The sequence below is a fragment of the Myotis brandtii genome, unplaced genomic scaffold, assembly GCF_000412655.1.
Source record: "Myotis brandtii unplaced genomic scaffold, ASM41265v1 scaffold1920, whole genome shotgun sequence".
In the NCBI taxonomy this organism is placed as follows: domain Eukaryota; kingdom Metazoa; phylum Chordata; class Mammalia; order Chiroptera; family Vespertilionidae; genus Myotis; species Myotis brandtii.
The window spans coordinates 113555-126630 of record NW_005357160.1 but is presented as its reverse complement, the minus strand read 5'-3'; the positions used below and the strand labels follow the sequence as shown (position 1 = coordinate 126630).

Here is a 13076-nt window from a genome sequence, read left to right as displayed (position 1 = left end):
AGTATTTTACTTCAGCACTGCGCCTCCTCTGAGTCTCGGTATGCTTTTCTCTTTCCTCCTAGTTGTAGAACTTCCACTCAGCCAGCATTCCTGTGGTTCTGGATGATGTCTGTTCCGTCTTTTAGTTGTATTTTTGAAGTGGTTGTTCGAGGCAGCAAGCTCCGGCGTTAACCTATGCCGCCATCCTCGGTTGCCTCTTGAACCTGGTGATTGTCTAAGCATTCTGGTTTATTCTGGTTTATTCTTGGTCGGGGCTCGTTGAAGGGGTGCCGAGACCTGTGGTGTTGCAGAGAGTGGGACCTCAGTCAGCACCTGCTTTCAGGCTGATTGGAGTCTAGACCAGGGGTGGGCAAACTTTTTGACTCGAGGGTCACAATGGGTTCTTAAACTGGACCTGTGGGACTGCAGTGGCAAACCCTGCCGACTGTCTTTTTTTTTTTTTTTTTAGTTTTATTCATTTCAAACGGGCTGGATCCGGCCCACGGGCCGTAGTTTGCCCACGGCTGGTCTAGACCCTCAGGTAGCAGCTTTTACAGTATGCAAACATACACAGTCCTGTGGGACTGCAGTGGCAAACCCTGCCGACTTCCGGATCCACGGGAGTTAAGGGTTTTCTCCTTGGCAATAGATGCAAAAATTCATGGCTCAGACAAGTGTTTGAGCTCTTTTTTGGCAGGTCCTGGCAAGCTGTAGCTAGTCCAGGGGAGAGCGCAAAGATGGCTTCCCTTGGCCCATGTTCTGTGAGGAACCCTTCCTTAGCCCCGGGATGAGTCATCCACTGAAAGCCTGCCACTCAGGCTGAAGCTGAGGACGAGTAAATAGGCCTTTTTCAAGTCCAACGCCTTAACCACTCGGCCATCGCTGCTACAATAGGCCTTTTTCAAAGGAAGACTTGGTTGTTAGGCTGAAGCTGAGGACGAGTAAATAGGCCTTTTTCAAAGGAAGACTTGGGTGTATCAGTCTGCTGTCTGTGCTGTGCCCTGGAGGGGTCATAGTTTGCCAAGAACTGTCTCTAATTGTTTCAGATCCATGGGGCCCAGAAACACAATTCATCCTGGCCACATGAGCCAGGTGCCTGGGGAGTTCCCTTGTGTGGGCTACTTGGGGCCACTTAACTTTGTTGGGGCTATCAGAGTGGTACAGGTGCCAGGCATGCCCATTGGCGTTAGCAGGTTAGAGGCAGAGTGCAAAAATGGTGCCCACCAACACTATAAAGGTAGAGGGAGAATGCAAAAGTGCCTCTCGCCAGCGCCTTTTCTTCCCGGAGAGGAGAGAGCCCTAATTGTCTCCTGCACGAGCCTCGACCAGGGCCTGGAATCGAGCCTGCAACCCATATGCCCTTGACTGGAATTGAACCCGGAACCCTTTAGTCTGCAGCTGATGCTCTAACCACTGAGCCAAACCAACTTGGGCAGCACAAGCCCTTTAAGAGTGAATCTCTGTTACTTACATCCTATGGCTCTCCTGGACACAAACCCTGTTGTGTTTCAAAGCCAAATGTTTTGGGGGCTCATGTCTCCCAGGCAGAGTCCAAGGGTTGGGGTGCTTGATGTGAGGCATCAGGGAGAAGCTCTGTATTTGTGAGCTCTCTCCTGGCCATGGTTCACTATGCCTGGGTGGGCTTTTTAGTGAGACCGAGTATTCTGCTTCTGCTACCGTTTTATCCTTGTCCTGAAGGAGCTCTTCAGCTAGTTTTCAGAGCAAATTGTCCCATATGTAGCTGTAGTTTGTCATGTTCCATGTGTAGCTGGGAGGAGGAGGTAAGTTCATATCTTCCTATGCAGACTCTTTGTGTTTTTTAAACTGGAAGGAGAAGCACAAGTGTGAATATATAAGGAATTTACCAGTAACTTATGCTTCTTGGGCAGTCAGAATTACCTTTAAAATAGGTGCAAAGGTTAAGAATTTGCCTGTTGCTCTGCCTTACTGGTTATTATAAAACTAGAGGCCCGATGCACGAAATTCATGCAAGAACAGGCCTTCTTTTCTCTGGCTGCCAGCACCGGCTTCCCTCTGGCACCCAGGACCTGGGCTTCGCTCTGGCCGCCAGCAGGCACTGGGACCCAGGCTTCCCTCCGGCCCAGCTTCATCCGTAAAAACGTCCAGAATGATGTCCGGTCTAATTAGCATATTACCCTTTTATTATTATAGATACATGGTTCTGTTCTTCAGGTTGGTGAGTAAGTCAGGTGACAGATGAGCCTGAGTTAAGGTTTTGGTGATAAAGTCAAGCACGAGCCTGACTTAGTGGTGGAAATCATTGGAGCTTGGTCTGGTTGTATTTTTCCTGGCTCTGTTTTAGGAATGCTCAAACCACCATCTCAACACTAGCTGGATAAGAATGTATCTGGAAATAATGTCTTGGTGTGCTTGTCAGTTTGAGTAAAGTAACCCCCAAGAAATACTTTTGAAAGGTCATGATTATATTTTTTTCAGGGAAAAAAAATGGGACAGTGCTTTTCCAGAAGTACGAGTACACGGCTCATGCGGGCCTTTCCTCTTCCTTACTTTGACTACATGCCACTTTAAAAATTCCATCTTCATATTGTTACGTGGGGTTCAGGGCGCAGAATCTCCCCCTTGTCGGTTCTTGCCCTACGAAGTTTGAAGAATAAACTCGCAGACTAAAAGGCTTCTTTAGTAAAAAATGTGTAAGTTTATTGGAAGCATATACAAACTTTGCTTGGGCAGCGGTCAGGGGATCCCCTGGGGAGGGGTCCCCAAATGGGAAAAACCTGCTCACTCTCTCTTATGGGGGAAAAAAAAAATCAATCCTTTTTGAGCCTCATTGTCGCCGGCTTTATAAAGGCTGCAGCTCTTTGTCTCTTCACGACCCTTTCTCATTGGACCTTCCTTAGTGTATGACCCTTGTGCTTTCTTAATTGGTCATTCTAATGCAGAGTAGCAGTTTCAAAGCCCAGAGCCCCTGTGTGCCCCCCTTTCCTCTCCCCCTTATCTTGCAACATTCCTCTCTCCTCTGTGAGTGTATGCTTCCCTTGTAACATTTCTCCATCCTCTGCAAAAGTGAGATAAGCATTCTGGCGTCTTGGAACTATCTCCTTCCCATCACTCATGCATTCCTCTCCCAGGGACCCCCCACCCCCCGACCTTTCCCTAAAACTGCCTTTTTGTCTCTAAAATTTCTTTCAATATTGTTAAATGTTCTTTGAGTAGATAGCAAATAATGATACTTTAAACTCTAAGAAAAACTTCTTTACTGGCTATACCAGCCGTGGGCAAACTACGGCTCGCGGGCCGGATCCGGCCCGTTTGAAATGAATAAAACTAAAAAAAAAAAAAAGACCGTACCCTTTTATGTAATGATGTTTACTTTGAATTTATATTAGTTCACACAAACACTCCATCCATGCTTTTGTTCCAGCCCTCCGGTCCAGTTTAAGAACCCATTGTGACCCTCGAGTCAAAAAGTTTGCCCACCCCTGGGCTATACCATTAAATAATAAGGTTGGAGTCTGAAATGGCATAAAGTAATTACTAAATAATTAATTTGGGGATGTAAGAAAATGTTTGTTATTTAATTCACTAGAGGCCTGGTGCACAAAATTTGTGCACGGGGGGTGGAGGTCCCTCAGCCCAGCCTGCACCCTCTCCAATCCAGGATCCCTCTCGCAATCCAGAACCACTGGCTCCTAACCGCTCACCTGCCTGCCTGCCTGATGCCCCTAACTGCTCTCCCCTCCTGGCCTGATCCCCCTAACTGCCTAACTGCTCTCCCCTCCTGGCCTGATCCCCCTAACTGCCTAACTGCTCTCCCCTCCTGGCCTGATCCCCCTAACTGCCTAACTGCTCTCCCCTCCTGGCCTGATCCCCCTAACTGCCTAACTGCTCTCCCCTCCTGGCCTGATCCCCCTAGCTGCCTAACTGCTCTCCCCTGCCTGCCTGCTGAGAGCTCTCCGCCGCAGCCCTGCCCCCATCCTGATTGGTTGTTATGTGATGGCATCCAGGACAATTTGCATATTCCTCTATTATTAGTATAGATACTTCATTCTGTTGGTGGGATTTGGGATTGGGTCTGGAGTGGTGGACATGAGAAGACAAGGGGAATTGTGGCAGGTGTGAGGGTAGCACACAAGCATTGCTGAGGTTTACTTTGCTGTCCTACACTTGTGTGACTGAGGAAGTATTTGCAGTAACAGAAAGTGTCGCTTCCCAGCGAAGGCGGCTATCGGCTCCCCCGCCTCCCAGCATGATTCCTCTGGCTGCAGGTGGAGCTGGCCCTGGTCCACACAGCAGCGCACTCACTATGGTGGGGTGTGCTAAAGACAACCGCTCTCCTATTGTGGTGATCACTTCATGGGGTATATAAATGTCCAACTACTATGTTGTATACCTGAAAGTAATATAGTATTGTATGTCCAGTGTAATTGAAAAATAAATTAAGAAAGGAAAAAGATGGCCCCTGCCTGTCAGACAGAGCAGGAAGTGCTGAGATGCACAGAGCTAACCAGGGGAGACTGAGTTTCTCACCATTCCCTCACACCTTCCCCCTGCCTGCCTCTGCTTTTGTAGTCTGCAAGGGGGCCTTGACCTTTTGAGAATCTGGAAGCTCCTAATAGGAGAATGTCTAGATTGTAAAGGAAAGACCTTCTGCTCCACCCTCCAACTTAATGGGTCTTTCAGTGAGGAACACTTGCTTCAAGGCCCTCTTTCCAACGACCTGTCATATTCTGTTCTCTTCCGCAACCATTGATGCCTTCGGTATCCCTGCTGAGATGTGGAGGGCATGAAGACAGTGCCCCTGGCCCAGCAACTCTCCATTAAGATAGTAACAACAAAGCCTGTTTCTTGGAATTTGTGTAAATAAATTTGTTAGGGTTTGGCTGGTGGTGAGGACTGTGAAAGAATTCACCTAAAAGAAGAGATGCAGAGAGGAAGTTTATTATACTTTCCATGAAGGGAAAGGCCCAAGTATTGCTAATCAACACAGGGCAAGAAACAAGAGTGGCTTCCCCTTGTAATCCTTGACTGTTGCTAAGCGACAAGGAAGGGAGGAGGATTTTGGGTGAAGTTGAGTTTGTCTGTCTGTTAGGAGACAGTCCAGGCAGATGTCCTACTCCCCCCTGAGCCTGTAAAACATGCTTAGAGCAAAAGTTATGACAAGTTCAAAAAGGGCTTGTTCGAAGGGGTGGGAGAAAGGGAACTTTCTACTAACTAGAGACTCCTTGGTAAGAATTATTCCTGAGTTGTAAAAAGAGTGGGGGGCAGGGTATGCAAGAATGTAGCCTTGAGAGTAGCTTGTCTTGCAGTTTGAACAGTGGAGCTAACAATCATAAGGTTTAATTACCAGGTGCTTCTCATAAATGGTGGAAGGCCACAGCAAACAAAAAGGCCTTTTTAAAGAAAGGTTATTTCAAATCTGTACTTAGCAACTCTCATTTGACATCTTATATATGATTTATGCTAACCTGCTCCTGAAATATTAGTGTGGGTCAGGACCCATGGCCCCATTACCTGGGGCACGAGGCATTGAAAGATAAGAGGAGACCTAGTAGGTTCCTGTAGTAGGTTCCAAAGAGACTGTGAGAGAAAGTCTGATGCCTAGTAGTTTGCCCACCGGGTGGGTGCTGGAATTGTGAACCTGCCCGGATCAGAAAGATCAGCTTTGCGGTCTTTTTTCACTCCCCTGAGGCTCGTCTCCTACATTGGGTCTACTTTATGCAGCTGCTTTCTTCCTTCCAGGCCTTGACACAGCATGGTGACAGTGCTGCCACCTTCCTTCTTTAGTGTTTAGCTTTGGCTGCTGGTAGTCTACACATTCTTCAATTTTCCCTTCTAGGAATAGAATCTCAAGGCATACCCTTAACTTGATTCGAAACTAGGAGCAGATTAGCTATTTCTTGAATTCAAATTAGCTACTGATTGCTTGGTTCCTGCCCCACTACTTGGAGTAGCAAGAGAAGAACAAAAATAGTAAGTTCTAAAATCTGGCCTTTGCTTTGGTAATAAGCAGAGAAAATACTCATGTGAGATGTTTGACTTTTTCTTCTTTAATCTCTTTGTATTATACAGCTTCACCCAGAAATACCCACCTGTAAAATTTTTATCCGAAAAGGATCGTAAAAGAATTTTGGTAAGTTTGCATATCTGATTAATATTTGTAGTATTAAGGAATTTGTTTTCTAAATTGAGTTTTAATTCACACACCATAAAATTCACCCTTATGGAATATACAATTCAGTGGTTTACCATTCACAAAGTGTATTCACAAAGCTATAAACAGCACCGTGTTATAATTCTAGAATATTTTCATCACACCAAAAAGAAATTACTTCATGCTCATTAGCAGTCATTTTCCATACTTCTTCCCACCCCTAACTCCTGGCAACCACTAAAATCACTTTCTGTCTTTATGGCTTTTCCTGATTTGGACATTTCATATGAACAAAATGATGGAATATGTGGTCTTTAGTATCTAATTTCTTAAACTTAGAATAATTTTTCCAGGGTTCATCCATGCTGTAGCATGAATCAGTACTTCATTCCTGAACAATATTCCACTGTATGGATGTGCCACATTTTGTTTATCTGTTTATCAGTTGATGGCATTTGGGGTTTCTACTTTGAGTAATGCTTCTTTGAACATAATGTGTACAAGTATTGGTGAGGACATAGGTTTTCAGTTCTTTTCAGTATGTACCTTTTCAGTATGAGTGGAATTGCTGGGTGTATCACTTTTTAAGGAAATGTGAAACTTTTCCAGAGTAGTGGCTTTTAAAACCTTTTCTGGTTCACAGACCATTTTAAGGGCCGGGGGGGGAGAGAAGAGAGAAGAGAAAGAAAGAAAGAAAGAAAGAAAGAAAGAAAGAAAGAAAGAAAGAAAGAAAGAAAGAAAGACAGACCGATGTGAGAGAGATACATTAACTGGTTGCCGCCTGCATGTGCCCTGACCAGGGAGCTGGGAGCGAACCCAAACCCAGGTACATATCCTTGACTGGGAATTGAGCTCCGAGACCCTTCAGTGCAAGGGCTGGCTCTATGACCACTGAGCAACACCAGCCAGGGCTCTTCAAGCATATTTGTGATGGTTGTTTTGAGGAACACAGGCAGTGTTTGTTGGCTGTGTGTCTTTCTGTACAGGTCACGTATTCCTGTTTCTTTGCAGAGCGCATACTTTTGTATAAAATTGGACATTTTATGTAGTATATTGTAGCAAGTCTGGATACTGTTCTCCTCTCCCAGGGAGACTAGTTTTATTTTTGTTTGTTTAGTGATTTGGCTGGTCTGCTTTAGTGACATCTGTGTTCCCTGAATTGTGAAGCTCCATGGATATCCCTTGGAGAGCACAGACTTGGGCATGGACACACTCACCCTGGGATGACGGTGGTTCTAGCAGAGCTCTTGCTAGTACTGACCATCTCGTTCCCTGATGTCCCTATTAAGCCGTCTGCCTTGTGTGGTGTCACACCAATTGTTAGGCCCCAGTAATTGCCAGTTGAGTGAACTGTTCTTTCAATAATGCTTTGGGTTATAAACTGTTCCTCGTCTGGTCCATTAAATTCTTTGCAGAGGTGGATTTTGAGGCCAGTCTTTGAGGTTTGCTCTGACCCCAGGAGGGCTCTTAGATGCCTCTTCCTCTGGGTCTTCCTATTGAACTTGCTGGCATGTGGTTTAGCTTGTCCTCATAGAGCTACCAGCCTCCTTTGTATTGCTTACCACCTCCATCTCCAGTGTTTTGAGAGCACCCTTATGCTTGAACTTCCCTATACTTTCTTTCAGGTAAAGTTGATTTGGGGGGCAGCTCTGTAGCTCTCTATGTGTATGACTGCCCCTGCCCTTGGGGAGACCTCAGCCACTGCTCTGGAGCTGGGAGGGAATAGCACTGCTCTTTACAGGCCAGGAGCTGGGCAGGTGCAGAGGCCCCATCTTCTCGCCTCTTTGCTCATAGGAATCTCCACCTGTGAGCAAACAGGGACAAGGCGACCAGTCTCATTGGTCACAGCCTGCTGTGCCTGGGGTGGAGCTGCTGCCCTGTGGGTGGAGGGAGGGAGCTCTTCACCACCTGGCTCGCTTGCCAGGAATTTAGCCTCTGTTGCTCACAGCTGGAGGAGATGAGAGGTGCTGGTGGCTGCCTTCCTGGTGAGATTCCATCTTTTGACTGGGAGCTCCATTTTTTTTTGGCCACGCCCGCCACTCTCCCACTGTGAACTGTGAGTGTGGAAGGTTGAAGGGGGGGAGCGAGCCATGGCATAAGTGTCACAGACTCTTACTGAATTTTCATACATTTCTTGCATAAATGTTTCTTCATTTGTTGTATACTCTTGTGATAATTTCTAGAGACTTTAAATGGTTGTTGTTTTTTTCAAATCCTTATCCGAGGATATGTTTATTGACTTTTTTAGAGAAAGGAAGGGGGAGAGAGAGAGAAATCAATGTGAGAGAGAAACATTGATTGGTTGGTCGCCTCTCTTATGTACCCCAACCAGAGAATAAACCCAAAACTAGTTAAGTGCCTTGACTGGGACTCGAACCCACGACCTTTTGGTGCATGGGACAGTGCTCCAACCAAATGAGCCACCTGACCAGGGCTAATGGTTGTTCGTTTTTTCAATTAATTTTCACCAGTTATGGTTGTTTTGCTGGGGAACAGGTCTACAGAGCACCTCACACTACCATCTGGAAAAATGTGTTATCTGTGACCTTAATATAAAGGGTTAGTACACAAGGTTGTTTCTTATTTTTCCACTCATCATCTAGGTCAGTGATGGCGAACCTTTTGAGCTCGGTGTGTCAGCATTTTGAAAAACCCTAACTTAACTCTGGTGCCGTGTCACATATAGAAATTTTTTGATATTTGCAAACCATAATAAAACAAAGATTTATATTTTTGCTATTTATTTTATATATTTAAATGCCATTTAACAAAGAAAAATCAACCAGAAAAATGAGTTCGCGTGTCAACACGCGTGTCATAGGTTCGCCATCACTGATCTAGGTTGTAGGAGTATGTACCCCAAACACCAAAGTCACACTCCTGAATCAATATTAATTCTGTTTCCCCCACATAAATAGTTACAGAAGGTCTTTTGCCTTTAGATGGCTTACATAAATCTCACCCTGAGCAGATCTAAAGTCTATTTACTTGTACACCCATCATCACATCAAAAATGTTTATGCATTTAAGTTCGAATTGAGGACTATATCAGTGTCTTCAGCTGCAGAGGAAAGATAATTCTATTCTTTTTGTGTCAGTGTGATCAGAAAGTATGGTGCTCTGCACTAATTTATGATCCTGCACAGCCTTCAAAGGTTATTATTACTGTTTCCATGTGGGATGCTCTTCCTGGCAATGCTGAGTATTACTGGATTTATTTCACTCTATGCATAACCACAATAAGTGGACTCAGTGTTTTTCATTCATCTGCCACCTCATAGGTTGTCACTTTGGTGCCCGAGTCTGGCATACTGTTGTGAAATTTAAAAGCCTTGTCAGTAATTGTTGAAGCCACAGAACAAAGACAGGGTTTTGTTTGAGAAGTTTTTGCTGGTTTACCCAGCAGCATGACTTTGAATGCTGACCTTGAACTAGATCACTTTAGTTGCCAGTTAATTCCCGAAAGAGCAAGAACTACAAGCACATATAGATGAGCTCATAAACTGCAGAGCCATGCCAAGCTGTGTAAGAGGGTCTATATCTCTTCTTCCCACTGTCTCCTGGCTATTAGATTAGCTCCTTGTTATTCAGGGGTACGCCTGGGCTTGGTGATCAGTCTTCCTGAGCGAGCTTCCTCAGAGGTATGCTTCCGCCAGCTTTGTTTCTATTTTAAATGCTTGCTTAATGGGCTGAACTTCATTAGGAAAGCCATTATAACCATCCAGCTATGTCACATAAATCTTTTAGTATTTTAGATAGAAAGGCATTGTTCAAGAAAAACAGTTCAAGTCCTTTTTAAACAACACTAAGGTGCTTCCAGCAGTTTTATGTTCTTCCTAAAACTAGGGAAGTATTGGAGGTGATCGTATATAATTTAATACACGATCTGCATTTCTGAGGTAGAGTTAGCATGGCACAGAACATCTTATTTAACAAACAGTTGCACATAGATATAGTTACAGTAGAAGAAGTTACATTTCCTTTAAAAAGGTGTAATTTTTCTCATTTGAAAACTGTGGAAAACATGAGAAATACAATCAAATAAAGGTAAAGTAAAATGAATTCTCACCTAGTGGTGAATCAATTTGAAGTTTAGTTATTTTTTCAGAAAATTCTCTGTAAAAATCTATACAGCACACTATAGGAGTGCTAAAGCTAAAACACAAACTGGACAGATGAATAGGTAGTGGGGAGAACATGGAATTAAGACTGTGGGCTTATATATCACTAGAGGCCCGGTGCACGAAATTTGTGCATGGGGCAGGGGGCGGGGGGTGCGGTCCCTCAGCCCGGCCTGCACCCTCTCGCAATCTGGGACCGCTGGCTCCTAACTGCTTGCCTGCCTCATCACCCCTAACCACTCGCCTGCCTGCCTGATCACCTCTAACCACTCTGCCTGCCTGCCTGCCTGATAGCCCCTAACTGCTTGCCTGCCTGCCTGATCTTCCCTAACCACCTCTGCCTTGGCCCCCGCTGCGGCAGCTTCGTCTGGAAGATCGTTTAGCTGCCTGGTCTAATTAGCATATTACACTTTTATTATTATAGATTATTAGTGATCTTGGATCTTGGTCAAAACCTCAGTTCCTTTGAATCCACCTCTAAACAGAGGGACTTAGAAAATGGTGCTCTCAGTAAAGAATGAGTATAGCTAATGGAAAGCTGTTGGAGTACCAGGATTTTCTAACCCTTCATACTCTAACCCATATTTGTGTTTCCATCAGAGCACATGTCAGTACCTAATCAGTGGTTGACACAGAGTTCTTCTTAAGGCAGGCAGTACCCCTTCTGCTCTACCTTTTCCACCCAGAACAGCCAATTCTTATCTGTGATAAACCTGGACATGTGTCATATTTTATTTGAAAGGACTTCATGGCAAATTAACTGTTCTAAAAGTATAGACCTAGGTCTTTTTGTACTTTTTATTTTAGGTAAAAATAATTCTTTTTTCCCCTACTGTAAATTTTTTCACTTTGGAAAAAGGGCATGAGATGATGCAAGTTTTTTTTTGTTTGTTTGTTTTTAAATATATTTTATTGATTTTTTTACAGAGAGGAAGGGAGAGGGATAGAAAGTTAGAAACATCGATGAGAGAGAAACATCGATCAGCTGCCTCCTGCACACTCCCTACTGGGGATGTGCCCACAACCAAGGTACATGCCCTTGACCAGAATTGAACCTGGGACCCTTCAGTCCACAGGCTGACTCTCTATCCAGTGAGCCAAACCGGTCAGGGCGATGCAAGTTTTGATGGAGAGAAGGAGGAGTGGGAAAGTAGGACAGAGAACAGTCCCATCATACATCTGTTTTCAAGTTTATTTTTTTCACTGCCACCTCCCAGGAATGAAATATGCTGTGTCTAGCCCTTCAGTTAACACCACTTCATTTGAATAAAGTCTTTTTATTAGTTAAAAAAATTTTAAATGTAACTTTTCCATTGTTACGGTGTAAGTTTTAGAACAGTTGTTGCTGCTCTCCCGTCCCCTACAGGCCCTCACAGGCACACCATTTCTCTGTTTGCCTTCCTGCTCAGACAGTACCCGGCCAGTGGAACTTGTGCGTTTAGAGCTTTGGTCTGCAAACAGCATCTATTGTTCATTAATTTGTTCTTATGAACCATTTGAAAGATACTAATTTTTCATGGGGTTCTTGAGTCCATTTTAAATATCACTTTTTTTTTTTTTTGCTAGTTCCCCAGATCTCTGCATTTTGTCTATCACTAAAAAAAAAGAAGAAGAAGAAGAAGAAGTAATTCTAAAACTTGGCAGGAGTCGTATTAGAACTATATAAGTGATGCTCAGCATCCCATTCATTATAAAACAAGAACCTTTTTTTGTGTTTTTTAAATCAAGATATATTTGACATACAACATTGTGTAAATTTAAGGTGCACAATATATTGACTTCACACATTTATATTGCGTTATGGCTGCCATTGTAGCATTGACTTAGACCTCTATCTTGTCACACAGTTGTCATTTCTTCTAGTGTTGGGAACAAATTAAGATATGGTGTCTTGCTAGCTTAGTGTTTATATGACAGTTCTGTTGTGTATAATCCCAGGACTTACTTACCTAGTAGTTGCAAGTTTGTACCCTAAACCACTAAACCACATCTCCTGTCCTCCCCTCCCTGGTAGCCACCACTGTGCTTTGACCTTTACGTTCCAAGCAGAGTGAAAGCAATGTTGGTCTTTCTCTGCCTGGCTCACTCAGCAGGACGCCCTCCAGGTGCGCCCATGGCTCCACAGGGCCAGGACTTCCCTTCCCTTGGGCTGGATATTCTACTGCACATACACCACACCACGGGCATCTTTGTGTGTTCCTCCACGCACTGAAACTTAGGTCTACATCTGGGCTGTCTGGAATAATGCTTCAAGAACCTTTTAAGAATGTAAAATTTTCTGTCAAAGATGACATTTTGAAGCTTGTAATTACTACTTTTCTGACTTATTTGCTGGGTGGTAGTTGCAGTTTTCACTGTTTGGGAGCTGACCGATGGTGTGACCTCTTGCCCTGGAGTGAGCAGTAAGGATGCTGCTGTAAAGCCTTTTCCACCCTCCCTCCCCTGGTCCTGAGGACCTCTCAGTTGTGGCTGCCCCAGAAATACATCTTCTTGAAGTTAATTGTCCCCGTTCTCTTGTGCTTTCTCTGGGATGTCCCACACGCTGCAGATAACTGGAGGAGCGGGCTTCGTGGGCTCCCATCTCACCGACAAGCTCATGATGGACGGCCATGAAGTGACCGTGGTGGACAACTTCTTCACTGGCAGGAAGAGAAACGTGGAGCACTGGATCGGCCACGAGAACTTCGAGCTGATCAACCACGATGTGGTGGAGCCCCTCTACATTGAAGGTGAGTGCCCCCGTGCCCTGTTGTCATCAGAGCCTGGCGGGTGCGCTGTCCGACTCCGCCCCGTCCGGTTTGTGTTGCATTTTGAGCTTGATTGGTCGTCCCGTGCACAAGACA

At 44.7% G+C, this 13076-nt stretch overlaps 1 protein-coding gene across 9 annotated transcripts in view; it reads left to right on the top strand.

The window, feature by feature from the left end:
- The window catches only part of UXS1 (UDP-glucuronate decarboxylase 1), a 94980-nt gene that overhangs the window by 45324 nt on the left and 36580 nt on the right, over window positions 1–13076 (top strand). For all 9 annotated transcript variants that reach the window (XM_005864881.2, XM_014538525.1, XM_014538524.1 and 6 more), the window contains 2 exons: window positions 6031–6091; window positions 12782–12962. In XM_005864881.2, coding sequence (XP_005864943.1) covers window positions 6031–6091; window positions 12782–12962 — 242 coding nt within the window. The remainder of the gene's footprint in view (window positions 1–6030; window positions 6092–12781; window positions 12963–13076) is intronic.